The following is an 18,601-nucleotide window of genomic DNA, read 5'->3' as shown; positions in this document are numbered from 1 at the left end:
TCAGGAGAATACATACTGTGCACATTTACAACTATATAAAAAAGAAAAAGGAAAAAAAAAGAAAGAAGGAAAGAAAACCACTGAAAGTGGTAGAATTTGAGGGTAGCTCTGGAAAGGAACATGGAACAAAAGCATTTTCTTCATTTGTTGACTGGTTCTTAATTCATTTAGTTCTACCTTGGTGAAGATAAGATTTTGCTTCTTTTTCTGTATACATTTATGTGATCATCTTTGTTGTTGTCTTTTAAGTTTATGCATTTAAATAAAAGTGACCAGCATTTTCTTTTCCATAATATCCCAGCCATGTCTACATGTTCCTTCCCTGGGGATCTGAGGTATTATGCTAGTGCTTGACACTGCTGAGAGTGTTCCAAAGCCAGTTTTTGGATAAAGACTGAAAAAATACTTCAGTAACAGATCTGACTTCATTTCTAATACACTGTACATTCCTTATCTACTTGAGCATACATTTGAGGTCCCGGATGTAGTGTGATAAACATGTATCGAGCACTTTCTGTCTGCAAGTATTGTAGATAATGTGATGATTAAAAAGACATAGTATGTTCCCAAGAAAGTTACTATTAGGTGAGATAAAAAGTTGTTGATACGTTGAGAAATTTCTGATTGTATAAATATGGGTATTCATTCCTCCATTGCAAATTGCAAGCCATTTATGCTTTCTCAACTTTAATGATTTTTTTCCACATCATTCTATAAATCTACCCATGGAGGACTAACTCAATGAACTGATGAGATTTTGAAAAATACTTTTAATATTTCATAGATAGCAGTCAAGAACTTCAGTGGTCCATCTCTTTTCCCTATACTCTGACTGTAACTATTCAGATCAATTATTCTTTGCTCTCACCACACAGTTGGCCCACCTCTTTTTCTGGTCATACAAGTACTTGATCTTCTATAACGCTTTTCATTCTCAAGTTGTTGTTAGCTCCTATTTACATATTTCCATCAAACGTTTTTACTTTGCCCTTTGCATCACCTGCAGTCTTTATTCTTTGAGAGTATGGGGCTCAATACAACCAAATAATATAAATTTGAGGATAATGTTAAAGGGATTTCTTTTTTGGGGGGGGCAGGGGGTTGTTGTTTAATCATGTCTGACTCTTTGTGATCCTATTTGGTATTTTCTTGGCAAAGATACTGGAATGGTTTGCCATTTCTCTTTCCAGCTCATTTTACAGATGAAAAAACTGAGGCAAAGAGGGTTAAGTGACTTGCCTGGGATCACATAGCTAGTTGGTATCTGAGGTCAGATTTGAACTCCATATTCAGCACTTTATCCATTCTGCCACCATTGGGAGAAGGGAGTATAATTTGCTAAATGTTTAATCTCTTCCTGTTCAACTCTGGGTGCAGATCATTGTTCATTTATTTTCCTTGTCTGTGACTTATGTTTTGATGGACTAACTCACTGTGTTGCCCACTCAACTTCATGTAAAAATCTGTGCAACTCCCGGCTTTTTCTGTGTAGACTGACTGAGGCAGCTAGGAAGCACATTGGACAGAACACTGGACTTAAGTCTGGAAAATATGAGTTGGAATCCTAGGGAAATCACTTAACCTCACTCAGTCTCAGTTTTCTCCTCTGTAAATGGGGATAAAAATAGCACACATACCATAGGTTTGTTGTGAGGATCAGATGAGATAACATGTAAAGAGCTTTGCAAACCTTAAAGCACTATAGAAATGCTTGCTATTATGATCGTATTGCTAGGAAGTCTTTCTAAGTGGCAGTGGATTTTATGGGGAGTCCTTATAAAGTTGATTATAGGGATTGGTAGAAATGGTAAAATACCAGCTAAAACCTGAAACATCTAGAAATTTTCATCATTAATAAGGAGTATTTCTTGTATCTAGACAGTGCAGGACATCTTCTGTGACTGTGCTAAATACTCTTAGTGAGTTTGTGTCTATTTTATGCCTCAATCAATGTGTGTGTGTGTGTGTGTGTGTGTGTGTGTGTTTTGTGGGGCAATTAGGGTTAAGTGACTTGCTCAGGGTCACACAGCTGGTATGTGTCAATTGTCTGAGGCCAGATTTGAACTCAGGTCCTCCTGAATCCAGGGCTGGTGCTTTATCCACTGCGCCACCTAGCTGCCCCCATGCCTTGATCAATGTTAAGCCTCCAAGGATCTTCTGCAGCTGAATATTCTTCTTTGTCTATGAATCCTTTTGTTTATCTGCCTGTGAACTATATTTTTCCCTGGACTTCCCCCGCCCCCTGGGCTTTTGACCTTGACCATTTGATCTTTCAGCCTTTCTTATATCCCTAGTCACTTAACTCTGGTTTCGCTAATCACATTTTGGCTTCTCTTCCTTTCTACTGCTGCACAGATTCCTGAGGTGTGGCATCATATCCAGAGAACACTGTGGGGAGAGGATTGCACTCAGCTAGTTTTTCATTTCCCTTTTTCCTTTGTCAGAAGCTCCTTTCCTTTTGGCTTCCAGTTCTTTCCTTCATTTTCTCTTTTCTCACCTCCTTTGATTGTTCCCCTTTTCCTTCTGTTACCTATTAGGGATAAGTGGTATGGGGTGGTGAGAGAGATTCAGGCTGAGTCATTGAAATAGTGAGGGAATAATCAGATTCCCACAGCCAGACACATTTGCACTCACTACTCCCCCAGAGCAAAGTATGGTGGTGGACTGAGAATTCTGAGAAGCACAAAGTATTAATGAAGTTAAAATTTTTTTTTTACCTAATATCATGTTTCTGTCACCTCATATTGTGGATTCAGCTTTAGTTACTTTATTTTTAGGACATTTATAAAAAGTTTTAGGTTTGGAAAAGTTTTCACCAAATAAATAATTCATAATCTTGCCAATCATGTGATCTTCTGTCTCTAGACCTTTCAGTCAATTTTGTGATTGCAAAGATCTAGTCTCTTGGAGAACATGGTTTTGAAAAGCCTGACTTGTCTTTTCTCATACTTAAAAAAATAGTATGTGAATTGTTCAGTCTCATGAAGATTTTATAGAGGTGAAAAAATAAGCAGGTGTTGTTGATATCTCCTCAGTTGCTTTTATTGATAATATGTGTGTTTGTCCATATTTTTATAACTTTATCTTCTTTGAGAGAGATAAACTGAAAATTGATCTCTGAGCACCTTTAAAATTGTCATCTCCAGCACAGAAGTCTTCTGTTCGGATTTGGTCAGGACTTGCTGCTCTTTTTTATTTCTTGAGAGGCAGCAGGACACAGTAGATAGAAGATTGGACATGGACTTAGGTAAACCTGGGTTCAAACATTTTCTCAGGTACTTACTAACTGTGCAGCAAGTTGTTTTACCAGCTGTAAGAAGCACATAATGTCTCATAGACTCATTTCCTAATCTTAAAAATGGAGAGCTGATAGTCCTCTCTACTACCTACTTCAGAGGGTTGTTATAAGGAATGTACCTTGAAAACTTGACAATATTTTATAGATATGAGAGTTAGGCTTATCCTCTTATTTGTCATTACCATTTCTTTACATAGCAAATAAGATACTAGTGTGGTGGTTTTACTCTCATTGATAAAACTGGATTGCTCTAGTAATGCATTTCACACCATTTTATTGTCCTTCATCTAATTTCATCCTAATGTTTCTCATACCAAGCACTCTGAAGAAATTTTGTCACCTGCTCTTTTCACTATTTGGGAGAAGTGCTCCTAGTCTGTCTCCCTTCTCAATAATGTTTTTCAGATGATCTTGGATCCTGAACTCGTGTTGACCTTTGTTGTCATCTCTCTCTACTTTTATTAGGAGATCAAATATTTGCTGTCTGAGGTGTTTCCCTGTGCTCTTTGGGTGTTCTCTTTTTGTAGACCACTTTAAATTGTATAAATTCTCTGAAAAAATAGTAATCAGAGCCAATGTCTTAACTTTTATTCATTTACCATTTTTCAGAGTTAATATTTTATGTAAATAGTTTGGTTTGAAACTATTGTAATTTCAAGTGGTGTCCTCTTATTTTTAATTGTTTTTATAATTTGATGTTGATTTGACCTTTGATTTAACCAGTGGATGATTTGAGTATAGAGACTGATCCTTCTGAAATGACTTCCAGTTCAGTAAGCAGTCATCCATAACTAATTTTATTTTTTATGTTCAGTGCTCACCTATTTTTGACTCTTTTTTTTGGTGGTGTGACTTTTTAAGTGACTTGCCCAAGGTCACACAGCTAGTAAGTGTCAAGTGTCTGAGCCTGGATGTGAACTCAGGTCCTCCTGAATCCAGTGCCAGTGCTTTATCCGTTGTGCCACCTAGCTGCCCCAGGCTCTCTTCTTCTTGAAGAAGGTATTCATGATATAGAGGTTTAAGCCTTCTGAGTAACCTTTTGCTTACAATTCCTCTTGTTCTCTTTCATTCTTAACCATGAATGACATTTTCCAATATTTTTCTCCAACCTTCCTAGTGCCCTCTTTCACAATTATGATGTCACCAAGTATCAGTGTATATGTTGACTTGGTTTTGAGGTTCCATTAAGTTTGTAGAATTTCTATAAGTCTTCAATAGCTTCAACAATTGTTCATGTATAAGTTATAATTATCTTTATGGTGTGCTATTTGCTTATACTTATTGTTATGAATCCAAAGGGAGATGACTAAAAATCTAATAAAATTATGTTTTTTTTTTATCTTGGACAAATGATGAAACCAATGTTATGCTTCCCCCCTTTTCCTTTCCTGCCATGTGATTTCTGAGAAACTTTGAGCTGTTTCTCCTTTGTGTCTGCTGAGATCATTTATAAGCAAGAATGTCCATATATATATATATATTATATATATATATATATATGGTTCATTTATTTCAAAGATATACCAACGTTTTGGTGGATCTGGATCTTTTATTAAGAGCAACAGGCAAATTAATGCTTGTAGATGCCTTTGGTCTTTCACTTTGAATTGTGAATAACATTCCAACATGTTTGGATACCCTCTGCCCCATATCCTCATGCTGTGAATGCTACCATAGAAGCAAAAAAGATCTACACAGAAAAAAATGGTACTTTTTTTAACCTGTGTAACCAGAAGGAAGAGTAGGGGCCTAGTACTGGGAGCATACCAAAGGGGCTCTAGAGGTCTACTATTGACCTAAGTTCTGGAAGTTCATAATGATGTAGAATGGAGGCATCCAGCTCTCTACTTTATATCATTCATAGGTAGTCTTTGACTGTTTCTTGTCTACTTAGTGACTGATGAAGAAAAGCCTATTAACTGGAAGCTGAGTCAGGACCCAAGTGGGGAGGGGCCTCAGACCTTGGATTCATTGGAAATCTACATTATTTCTTGCCTTGTTCACCTTCAGGAAAGATGGCCTGATTTGGATGGTTGGAGTCTCTTGTATACACATTCCTGGAATTGGAGAGCCAAGCTCCTCCATTCCACCATCAAGTGCTTCTAGAAATAGGAACACTAAGCATCTATGGGATTCCTTTTTCCTTCTCTCAGGACTATGCTCACAATGGCCAGTGTCTCATTACACTTATTTGATAGATTCCCATGTCCAAAGAATTAATTACCTAATAGTCAACTCTCTAGTAATGAGATTCTCCATTAATATTTAGCCCATATTTTAGAGGTTCTCACATGACAAGAAGGACCCAACTTAATCTTTGTGGATTTACCACTTCTTTGGTTCACTGACAATCCAGGGGACCCTCCCATTTTTTTTATTTTTGCAGGGCAATGGGGGTTAAGTGACTTGCCCAGGGTCACACAGCTGGTGTCAAGTGTCTAAGGCCAGATTTGAACTCTGGTCCTCCTGACTCCAGGGCCAGTGCTTTATCCACTGTGCCACCTAGCTGCCCCAGACCCTCCCATTTTTTATCAACTCCCCATATACATATATGCTTCACAAATTTAAATAAACTAAAATATTTGTTTTAGATCAAAGAAAACAAGTGAGGCTTACCACAGAGTTTATAGAACATAGAGAATATAGAAAGTAGTGAAATTTACCTATGAACAACCCTAGAGTTGCTAGAGGCTTGAGTTACTTATAGTCATTTCTTGGGAAGAGTAACCTTTAATGTGACTTCTCACCTCAGGGCAGTTCTAGCAGGCATTCCTGTGATCTCCATGGGCAATCCCCTTCATTTTTTTCATTAAATTTTTTTTTTCAAATGAATAAGCATTTATTTTTCTCCCTCTCACCTCTGTGTGACCATTTGAAAAACAAAAACAAAGCTCTTGTAACAAATACACATAAGGCAAGTAAAACAAATGGCCACATTGGGTATCTCTAAAACATAAGGCTCAATATGCACTCTGTGTTAACCTCTTCTGTGTTAGTAGGTGGGTAACATTCTTTATCATGAGTCCTTTGGAATTATGGTTGGTTATTGTATTGATTAGGGTTTTTAAGTCTTTGCCTTCACAATACTGCTGTTATTGAATAAACTATTTTCCTGATTCTGCTCAGTGTACTCTATCAGTTCATATAAGTCTTCCTAGGTTTCTCTGAAACCATCCCTTTCATCATTTATTAACATGTTATGAGTTAGGGGCAGCTAGATGGCACAGTGGATAGAGCACCGGCCCTGGAGTCAGGAGTACCTGAGTTCAAATCCGGCCTCAGACACTTAACACTTACTAGCTGTGTGACCCTGGGCAAGTCACTTAACCCCAATTGCCTTACTAAAAAAAAAAAAAAAAAAAACCAAAAAAAAAAAAAAAAAAAAAAAAAAACATGTTATGAGTCAAATTCCATGATTTGTTCAGATATCCTTCAACTGATATTACACAAAGAATACTACCAATATTTTTATACATGTGGGTGTTTTGATCTCTTTGGGGTGTAGGCTGAATCCTAATAGACCTGGATCAAAGGACATGGGAAGTTTGCTGAGTTTGAGGGCATAGTTCCAAGTTGCTTTCCAGAATTGTTAGACCACTTCACAGTTCCACAAAATAGGCATTTAAGGTCCTGTTTTCCCACAACCCCTCTGGTACTTGTTATTCTCTTTTTTTGCTCAACTTTGCCAATCTGATGGGGGTGAGTTATTTTGATTTGCATTTCTTTAATTACTAGTGATATGGAACATTAAAATATGGTTATTGATAATTTGGATTTCCTCCCTTCTGTTCCCTTTCCTCTCTCTATATAGGGAATTATACTCATACCTGTGGGTGTTCTGCCCAAAGGAATATAAGTTAAGGATCACTCCTTGAATCCAAGTAAAATTTAAAAAAAAGAAAAAGTATAGAGGGGGAAGAGAAGAGGGCCTAGGACAGAGCCCTGGGGTATACCCACTTTTAGTAGGAATGACCTAACTGGGCTGGAAATGTAGATTATGGAAGTTTTTGAGGATAAACTAAGGAGTAAAGATTATTTGTTGGGTATTAAGGGGACATGGTAAGCTTTTGAACAGAGGAAGGACTACCAAAATTATGCTTTAGAAAGATCAATATGATAGTGCTGTGTCAATCACTATAGGAGAGTTATATGTTGGCTATATATAGGCCACAGCATACTATTAAATAGTTTGTGCACAGAATGTGACTCAAAACATCATCCAAGAGAAGGATGATCAGAATAGATATGACAGTCATATAGCGGGAGGAAGGGATTGCTCTTTGTATAGAGGAATGCTCTTTGTATGGAGTGGACCCCACTTTAAAGAACTTGTGAGGAACTTGTGAGGAAATGGGCAAAATTCAAGTTGTTTTTTTTAAAAAGAGACATGCACATTGATGAAATATGAGTAAATTTAAATCTGTATCATATGAGAAAGTAACTCTATGGTAGGAGAACAATCTTAATGCTTTGCCCCATTGCTAGGTAGGCTAATTTTTCTTTGAAAGATGTTGAGAACATCTTCAAGGCTTGATTGGCTCAGGGGACTTGCCCAGGGTCACACAGCTAGTTAAGTGTCAGATTTGAACTCAGGAAGAGGAGTCTTCCTGATTCTAGGCCCGACACTTTTTCCACTTCACCATATAGCTGCTCAGTATCTATAAATAGAACAGAGATAAGAATGTTAGGAGATAAAGCAAATTTTAGGAGAGAGAAGATAATGAATAATTAATGAAGGATTCCTTTATGTTTACAATATTATTTTACTAAGGACAAAAAGTAGATGTGTTTTAGAAAGATTTTAAACAAGGGTTACCTCCTCCTCCCTATTTTAGCTTTAGTTAATCAACAATTTAAAATAATCAGAAAGCCTCATTTTCTTAATATTTTTGGTTATTTGAGATTTTGATAGGTCTCTGAAACTATGTAAGAACCTATACATTCATAATTCTTACCTTTAGAATTCTTTTTTGTTTGTTTGTTTTGGATAACTACTTTTGTGCTAGAAGACATTATATTAGTAAACTTTAGTATTTTAAGCAGGGGCATCTTGGACTAAAGATAGTCAGGAAAATGTGAGAACTTAGGCCCAAGAACTATTTCTAATTATCACACATTAGCTATATGATTCTGGAGAAGTAACAATCTCTATGTGTCTTGTGCAACTTCATAAAACTGACTTAAGTCATAGATGAAGTGCATCTGTGTTGGTAGTGGATGGTTCTACTGCAGGTCCTGTACATATTATTGTAAGCAGTTAACATTCAATTATTTTTATAGATCCTTGAATCATTAACTTTCTGTTTCCATTTAAAATCTCATATTAAAAATTGACCCTTTATTGTGAAAGTTAACTTTTATTTATTTATTCTTACAGAGAAGCTTCATGCTACCAATATGGGGCATAAAGTGATTGTATTTGACATTTCTGTCATAAGAGGATTGTGGGAAACACGTGTCAGGAAGCATCAAGAACGGCAGAAGAAGGAAGCCGAAAGATTAGAGCAAAGTGCTTTGGAAAAGTAAGCTCAGTTTCTATAATTATATTCCTTGCAATAAGGTACAAAGTAGGACAAAGGTAGGGCTCACAGGTTACTGCTTTTTAGCTGAGAATGCTCTATTTTTTCTGAACTATCATACTGTCTTCTATAGTGCCTACTGGAAGCTTTAGGATAATCCGATTACCATGTTGCTCATTATGCTCTGATAAGTGTGAATAAGCAGGTTGTATGTTAAAGTCAATTCCAATTTAGTGGAAGCACAAAAAACTGATTGTGACTCCAGATAGTTGAATGGCTTTCAGTTTGCTAAAGAACAAACAAACAAAAACCAAAACATACCTTTCTAGGTCTCAGTTTCCTTATCTGTAAAATGATGGCTTTGAACAAGACTGGGTGATCTCAGAAGTCCCTTCCACTCCTAATATTTTGCACTTCTCTGATTATATGGCATCTGAGATTGTTCCAGGATGAATTGATTTTGATTTTTAACCTTTCTGACTGGGAAGTTTTAGGGAGATTTACTCCCATTGACAATGGCTATGGCTACTATCCATTCATATAAATATTCATATAAATAATATCTATTCAGCCTTGGTGTACTAACAATATCCCTTCTGACTATGCCTATTTATAACCACTTAAAATATATTCATTCATTCATTTATTCATTCTTTTTTTTTTGCATGGGGCAATGAGGGTTAAGTGACTTGCCCAGGGTCACACAGCTAGTGACAAGTGTCGGTGGCCGGAATCGAACTCAGGTCCTCCTGAATCCAGGGCCGGTGCTTTATCCACTGAGCCACCCAGCTGCCCCCATTTATTCATTCTTATGATCAGTAGATGGAAGGGACCTTAGAAATCCAGGAGTCCAACTCCCTATCTTACAGATGAAGAGAATGAGGCCAAAGATAGTTAAATGAACTATCTAAAATCACACAGGGAGTACATAGCAGATTTGAGACTAAGTCAAGTATTCTAATACCAAGTGAAATGCTCGTCACATCAGTCTTCCACACAACTACCAAAATGATTGTCTCAAAGCCTGGTTCTGATCATGCTACTCTTCTACTCAGTAGACTAGTGGTTACCTCTTGACTCTAGGATTCAATATGGCTTCAACTTTAGGTCATATTCCTAAATGTTTATTTTAATGTTTTTAACATATGATTATTATTAATGAAATATACATATATACTATATGTAATTTTACGTAAGTCAATATACATTTATGTTGGGGTGTTCATTTTTTTTAAACTTATAGGCATGTGTAATAAAAAAAATTGAAGTCATTTGCTTCAAAAGGAAGGACCAGGATTAGTGGGTGGAAATTACAGAAAAATCAATAATAGACAGCATCGGGAAACAATTCACAACAATTAGAGTGATTCAACGTTGAATGGACTGCCTTGTGAGGAGACTGGTTCTCCTTCCCGCTTTTCCCCTCCCTTGCCCTCCCATTCCCTAACTGAAATCCTGGGCAAGTTCACCCTTGCTTAGGTAGCCCACTGCTCCCACTCTGGGAGGTTCAGCATATTGATGCCAAATTGAATTCAGAATCCCACTCAGCTTTAGCCCTCCTTCAGCTTTGAACTAGGAGTTGAAGCAATTCATTAACCTCAGCCTCCCCAAGAAGCCGGGTTACGCGCAACCATATCTGGTTCTCTGGAGGCTTTCAATTAAAGGCTCTATACCAGGTGTGTGTGTGTGTATGTGTTTGTATACACACACAACACATATATGTATACACAATATAATACATATATACACATACATCTATATGTACACACATACACACACACATATATATATAAACAAACCCACATATAAACATATATGTAAGATCATATTATTCATATTTCTTTCTCTGGAGGAGGATAGCATCTTCTTTCAGAGGTCTAGGTATTTTCATGTTTTTCTAAATCAACCAGCTCATCATGTCTTATATCACAGCAGTATTTCAATACAATCATATCCTATCTGAGATATTGTTTATGAAAGTATCCCCCTAATTTTCTGCTTTCCTTCTATTCTTGGCTATATTGGTTTTATTTATATAAGAAAATTTTAATTTAATATAATCAAAATTATCTATTTTATACTTCAACAATGCTCTCACCTTATAATATAGTTTAAAGTCTGGCACTGCTGAATCTCCATCCTTTACATTTTTTTCCTTAGTCTCTGAAATTCTTGATTTTTTGTTCTTCCAAACAATTTTGTTATTATTTTTTCTAACTCAGTAAAATGATTTTTAGTAGTCCATACAACCAGTTGTGCATTTGATTCAGGGGGTATTCTTTTTTTTTTTTTTAAGGGACTATTTTTTTTGGGTGGGGCAATGAGGGTTAAGTGACTTGCCCAGGGTCACACAGCTAGTTAAGGGTCAAGTGTCTGAAGCCAGATTTGAACTCGGGTGCTCCTGAATCCAGGGCTGGTACTTTATCCACTGTGCCACCTAGCTGCCCTGCAGTGGGTATTCTTTTTATGGTATAGTTTAGAATAAAGAGTCCCAGACAGGTCTGAAAATCTGGAATTTTCTGATACTCTTGTTGACGTGCCAGGTGATTTCTGCTGAAGATGAAGCACATCTACGGAAAGGGCTGGGCCCTTCTCTGCCCCCCCCGCCCCAACACTTCACACACAGGCTGACCTTGGTTGGCCCCTCTGTGCCTCCATAAGATCAGCATATTAACTTTTTCCTTCTTCCCCAAGGTATTTTGAGACTCCATAATTAATGTTTATAAATCATTAATGAGATTCCTGAATAAACTCACAGTTACTAGTATTATTTGAAGGCTAGCCCCCAGGTTGACAGCATCTGTTTGCATTGTTGAGATTCATGTATTAAAAGAAGAAAAAACCCATGAATGAACTCACGAATAGATGAACACAAGAAGAAATACAACTCATTGACTTGGATTTGTTAAAACAAATCAAAACCTTCAGCTTGTGCTGTTAGCCTTGATTATGAAAGAAACATAATATTTCAGATTTTACCTTATGTATTATGAATGCATTTACTTATCATATTTGTTGCCTGAGATATATATCAGTATTCAAAAGCTGTAACTAGATATAAAAGAAAAAATATCCTTTTGTCAGCATTAAAAAAAGTATTTATGGGAGAACTTTTAAGTTAGAGAAATTGAAACATCATTATGCCTTGGCTAAAAATGAATTTCTTACCTTAATAAAAAGTGGGGGTTATTTATTTTCATTGGGAACTATAAGTTGCTTACCTAAATGGACTTTTTCTTTTCATATTGAAGAGTTTTAGTTATAAAATAAGTGCTTATCTTGATAATTATGATTCTATTATTACAGGTTGGGGAAGAAATTCATATTTAATTACCATACTGATGATGAAGTGTAAATTGAAGGGAAGTTAATTTGGCCTAAATCTTTCCAAAGGTAGTGAATGAATATTATTATTGTTGTTGTTATTATTAATTCTGAGTTTCCTAAAGTTTCATTTTCCTAAATTAAATCTAAAGATTATGACTTTAGATGAAAATACCTAAGACCTAGTTGGATTCTATGTCATGATTTATTTTCATTTCATGAGATTTCCCTTTTTCTTCCTTCATTTTTTTAAAAGGGGGAGCACTCCAAATCATTTTGATGTTTACTGGATAAAACAGACATATGATACACAGTGATGGGAAACATTTTTCTAATGGTACAATAATTTTTCATTACATTCATATACCACAATTTATTTTAACTCTGAGAAACTACATTATTCCTGATTTTTTATTACAAAAAATACTGCTAAAATATTTTAATATACGTGAGAATTTTCTACTTATCAATGACCTCCTAAGAATATATATCTAATAGTGAAATCTCTTGGGTCAAAAGGGATTAATATTTTAGTGATTTTGCCTAATTCTAAGTTACTTTCCAAAATGATTATTTTAAATCACAATTCTACCAACAATGCACTAGAGTGCCTATTTTCTCACAACCCCTCCAACACTGAGTATTCTCATTTTTTGTATGTTTGCCAATTTGCTGGATGTGAGGCACAACTTCAGTGATGTTTTGATTTACATTTCTTTTATTAGCTTGTTTATATCCCTTGACCTCTTTTCTATTAGGGAATGGCTTTTGCTCTCCTCCCCTCTTTCCCTCTTCCTCCTCTCCCTCTCTTTATGTCTCATCTCTGTTGAGTCCTTTTCAGCCATGTGTGACTCTTTGTGACCCCATTTGGGGTTTTCTTGGTAAAGATACTGGAGTGGTTTGCCATTTCTTTGTCCAGCTCATTTTATAGATGAGGAGACTAAGGTAAACAGTGTCTAGTGACTTGAACAGGTTCACATACCAAGGAAGTATCTAGGGCCAAATTTGAAGTCAGGATGATGAATCTTCTTGACTCCAGGCCTGGAGCTCTATCCACTGTGCCATCTAGTTGCCCATCTTATCTCTCACACAGTTGTGCTTGTGTGTGTATAATTACAGATAACAGACACTTATTTAGGAAATTTTATATAATGATTTTCCCCATTTGAGCACTTTATTGTTCTAGATGAATTGATTTTATGTGTGCAGAAGTTTGTTGGTTTCATGGAATCAAAATGATAGATCTTATCTTTTGAAATAACTTCTATCCCTGGTTTGGTTAAGTGTATATTTCCTACCCATAGTCACAAAAGGGATATGATCTGCTTTTCACTTTTTATATGCTATTTAATATTCAAGTCACATGTCAATTTTAATTGATTACAGAAAAGAATTATGGGCCTATTACATTGGATAAGATGGTTGTCTAAGCTTAAATTCTACTAGTCAGCTTTTCAACTTTCTCAGCAGTACTAATAAAATAAGAAATTCTTTTTTTTCCTGATAATTTCCTTTATTTCCTTTTAGATTGTTGTGAATTCTCATTTTTGATATCTATAAATTGTTTTTCCTTTTTCTGTCTTTTTTTTTTTAACATTTGGGTTTTTTTTTTGTGGGGCAATGAGGGTTAAGTGACTCATACAGCTAGTAAGTGTCAAGTGTCTGAGATCGGATTTGAACTCAGGTCCTCCTGAATCCAGGGCCAGTGCTTTATCTACTGTGCCACCTGGCTGCTTCCTAACATTTAATTAAAAAAAATTTTTTTTTGAGCTCCAAATTATTTCTTTCCTCTCTCCCTTCCCTCCCACCTCCCTGGCACTTAACCAAAAAGGTATTTTAAGGGCCTAAAATTCTAGTTATGATGTCTAAAATATAATGAGTGGTCACCTTAAATTAGAAGCTTTTGAAAGAGTTTAGACTTTTAAGTATTTATTAAAGTGCATCAGAAGTTGGTGAGGAGAGAGAGAAATGTAAAAATCAAACTTCATCTAACTATCTAAGTGACCCCAGCATCCACCCTGCTAAGCCGAGGTCAGGAACTGAAAAGGCCTCGCCTCAGTAGCTTCTCCCAGAATGTCTTGTGAAACAGGAAACAGGGCTGTCCACACACATACACACACACAGCTCCAAGCTAATTGGCTGGTAACTTTGATTGACACAACTAACAGGTGGTAACTTCTGGATGGTAAAGTCACATGGTTTCCAAGTCACATGCTTTCTCCTCATGATGGAGCTTCCCTGCAATATCTTTCTCAACAGGTTGGTAGCTCTCTAATTACCACAGTATAGAGGTCATTTCACACACAAGCACAACTATATGAGAGATAAGATAGGCATGTGCAATCATATAAAACATTTCCATGTTAGTCATTTTGTGCATGAAGATTCAAACAAAAATAAAATAAAGAAAAGAAGAAAGAAAAAGGAAGGAAGGGGAAAATTATGTTTTATTCTGTATTCAGACAATATCAGTACTTTCTCTGGAGGCAGACAGCATTTTTCATCATGAGTCTTTTGGGATTGCCCTGGATCATTGTATTGCTGAGAATAACTAAGTTGTTCACAGTTCTTCATCATACAGTATTGCTGTAACCGTGGACAATGTTCTTCTGGTTCTGTTCACTTCACTATACATCAGTTCATATAAGTCTTTCCAGGTTTTTCTAAAATCATCCAGCTTATCATTTCTTATAGCACAATAATATTCCATTACAATCATATCCTACAACTTGCTCAGCCATTCCCCAATTGATGGACATCCCTTCCATTTCTAATTCTTTGCCACCTCAGAAAGAGCTGCTATAAATATTACTTTTGCAAATGGGTCCCTCCCCCTCCATCCTTTTACCTCTTTGAGATACAGACTTGGCAGTAGTATTGCTGGGTAAAATGGTATATACTGTCTTATAACCCTTTGGGCATTAATTCCAAATTCCTTTCAAGAATGGTTGGATCAAGTTCACAACTCTACCAACAGTGCATTAGTGTCCCAGTTTTCCTACATCCCCTCTAGCAGTTAACATTTTCCTTTTTTGCCATATTAGCCAATAAGATAGGTGTGAGGTGGTATCTCAGAGTTATTTTAATGTGTATTTCTCTAATCAATAGCAATTTAGAACATTTTTACATGACTATAGATAGCTTTGACTTCTGAAAACTGCCTGTTCCTATTCTTTTCCCATTTATCAATTGGGGAATGACATGTATTCTTATAAATTTGACTCAAATCTCTCTATATTTGAGAAATGAAGACCAGAGATACTTGCTGTGAACATTTTTAGGGAATTCTTTTCTAAGTAATTTATGTTTTCAAGTTTATTGAAGACTATATTACTGGCTTCCATTATTTCTGAATCTCCCTTATGTTTTGTTGATCTCTTTTCTTTTAACTAATACTAAATAGTTTTGAGTGCAGTTGCTTTATAATATAATTGGACGTCTGGAAGTGCTACTACCTTTTCATGTAAACAATATATTGTAGGATTCTGTTTTTCAATCCACTTTGCTATCCACTTCCATTTTATGGGAGAGTTCATCCCATTCATATTTACAGTTAAGATTACTAACTGTGTATTCCCTGTATTCTATTTTCCCCCTTGTTTATACTTTTTACTTTCCCCATGTCCCTTCTCACCAGTGTTTTGCTTCTGATCACCACCTCCCTCAATCTACCCTCCCTTCTATGATGCCCACATCCCTTTTGCCATTTCCCCTTCTGTCTCCTAGTTTTGCCTTTCTATCAGCACCACCTATCTTTTTCTTTTCCCTTTTGCCTCCTAGTTTTTCTCCTCCCTTATATCAGCACCCCACCATTTTCTTTCTCCTTTCCCTTCTTACTTTCCTATAGGGCAAGATAAAATTCTATACCCAGGTGGGTGTGTATGTTATTCCTTCTTTGAGCCAAATCAGATGAGAGTTAAGGTTGAAATAATGCTCACCCCTCCCTTCTTTCCCTCTATTGTAATAGGTCTTTTGTGCCTCTTGTGATGTGATTAACCCCATTCTACCTTCCCTTTCCTCTTTTTTCAGTATAATCCTTTTTGTCACCCCTTAAGTTTATTTCTTTTTTAATATTGGCACATCAGAATCAACTTATATCCCACATCCTCTGTCTATGTGTACTCCTCTTATCTGTCCCAATAAAGATACAGTTCTCAAGGGTTACAGGTATCTTCTTCTCATGTAGGGGTGTAAACATTTAAACCTTATTAAATAACATGTTCCTCCCCGCCCCCCCCCCACTGCCCATTTTACCTTTTTATACTTCTCTTGTGTCTTATATTTGTAGATTGAATTTTCTGTTCAGTTCTGGGCTTTTCATTAGGAAAATTTTAAAGTCTCCTATTTCATTGGATGCCCATCTTTTTCCTGAAAGATTATGATACTGGGTAGTACATTCTTGGTTGTAATCCAAGTTCCTTTGCCCTCCAGAATATCATATTCCTAGCTCGCCTATCCTTTATTGTTGAAGCTGCCAGGTCCTGTGTAATACTGATTATTGCTCCTTGATATTTAAATAGTTTCTTTCTGGCTGCTTGCAGTATTTTCTTCTTTATGTGATAATTCCTTGGAGTTTTTGCTACTACCTTTTCAGCCCTACTTTTTGGAAATTATTTCCTTAGTTCTTCTATATATTGTATTTCTACAAATAAACTTTGTTATTTTATAAAGTTCTATGGAAGCATTTTTGATAGTTTAATTGCTATAATATTAAAACTGCAAATTAAATTTGGTACTATTGTAATTCTTATTATATTGGCCTTTGTAAATGAATTTATACAAGCATTTCATATGCTTTGGTAGCAACCCCCAAATATTATACTTGCATTTTTTCTTATTTCCCTTTCTATGATTATCTTTTGAAATTTGTTATTATTATACAGAAATGTTGTTGATTTTTGCCAGTTTATTTTTAGTCCACAATTCTGTTGGAGCCATTGTTTCAATTAATATTCTTGCTTACTCCTTTGGAATTTCTAAGTAAAAAATCAATACGTAAACAAATAAAGATGATTTTATCTCTTTTTCTTTATACCTTTAATTTCTGTATTTTCCCTTCTTGCATATTATTAGCATTTCTTGAATGAGAACTAAATCAAATAATAGTGGGAAGAGTAAGCATCATTGTTTTACTTCTATATTTACTGTGAAAGCTTCTAGGGTTCCCAATTGCTTATGAGACTTGCTTTTGGCTTTTAGACAAATAATGTTAAAAAAATATTAAATTTTGTTTTTGTTTAATTGTGTATTATGATTTATGAAAGACTTTTTTGGGCATCTATTAAAATTGTGATTGGGGATGTTTTTGTTTTTAATGATTGATTATGTTAATTTTTCCCCTAATGTTCCATCCTCCCATCCCCAACATGACTCCAATTTTGTCATAATGAGTAATTTCTTGGATCAATTACTATAGTCTATTTTCTGAGATTTTATTTAAAAAATTTGGATCTATATTCTTCCCACTTCTTTTTAAATCAGGTTGTCTAATGATTATCAATTTTATTGGTCTTTTCAAAGGACCAGATTTTAGTTTTCTCTGTTATTTCTATGGTCTTTTACATTTCCAATTTGTCATTTTTCTTCTCTAATTTTCAGTATCTTCTCTTTGGGCTTATTCTGGGTTTGTTTGTTGGATTTCTAGTTTTTAAAAATATACATTCAGTTTATTAATCCTCTCCCTTTCTACTTTCTTAATATATGCTTTAATGGATATAATTTTCCCTCTAAAGATTATTTTAATGCCATTTCAGAAATTTTTGAATATTGTTTTGTCATTATCATTTTTTTCATATAATTATTTTTTCTATGATTTATTCTTTGAACAACTCACTATTTAGGATGTCATTCCTACATCGTCATTTCAATATTGTTTTTTTCCTTAATGTTTCCTGAATTGATTATTGTTATTATTATTGCGTTATTGTCCATAAAGGATGTATTTACCATTTCTGTACTTTAAAAATTTATTTAAAACTTCTATTTGATTTACTGTATTAAAGAAATTTCCTCATGGTACAGAAAATACTTAAATTCTTTAGAAATTTCATTTAGAAGATACAATAATTCTCTTAGTTCTAGTTTCTCCAGCAATTTATTCAATTCCATATTTTTCTTCTTTATGAATTTAGATGCAATGGCATTTGGAGGATATACATTTAATATTTCTTTTGACTTATTGCCTATGGTTCCATTCCTTACAATGTAATTTCCTTATCACTATTTATATTGTGACTTTTCTATGTCTGAGAGCATAAATGAAGTATCTACTTTTTTGGATTCACCTGATATACATTAAATTTTTTTCCATCCTCTATTGTCTTTTCCTGTGTATGTCTTTGCTTTTGTTTCTGGTAAGCAAAAGATTATGGGATTTTGTTTTCTTACCAGATTTGTCACTTGCTCTCATTTTATTAGATTGTTTAATCCATTAAATTTTTTTTTTTAAGTGAGGCAATTG

At 35.2% G+C, this 18,601-nt stretch overlaps 1 protein-coding gene across 1 annotated transcript in view; it reads left to right on the top strand.

Annotated features, from left to right (window-relative positions):
• LRRC2 (leucine rich repeat containing 2) overlaps nt 1-18,601 on the top strand; it is a 188,351-nt gene that overhangs the window by 17,323 nt on the left and 152,427 nt on the right. Inside the window, exon 2 of the mRNA XM_043979266.1 lies at nt 8,676-8,820. Coding sequence (XP_043835201.1) covers nt 8,696-8,820 — 125 coding nt within the window. The 5' untranslated portion in view covers nt 8,676-8,695. The remainder of the gene's footprint in view (nt 1-8,675; nt 8,821-18,601) is intronic.

The sequence above is a fragment of the Dromiciops gliroides genome, chromosome 1, assembly GCF_019393635.1.
Source record: "Dromiciops gliroides isolate mDroGli1 chromosome 1, mDroGli1.pri, whole genome shotgun sequence".
In the NCBI taxonomy this organism is placed as follows: Eukaryota; Metazoa; Chordata; class Mammalia; order Microbiotheria; family Microbiotheriidae; genus Dromiciops; species Dromiciops gliroides.
This window is presented reverse-complemented; position numbering and strand designations above follow the sequence as displayed.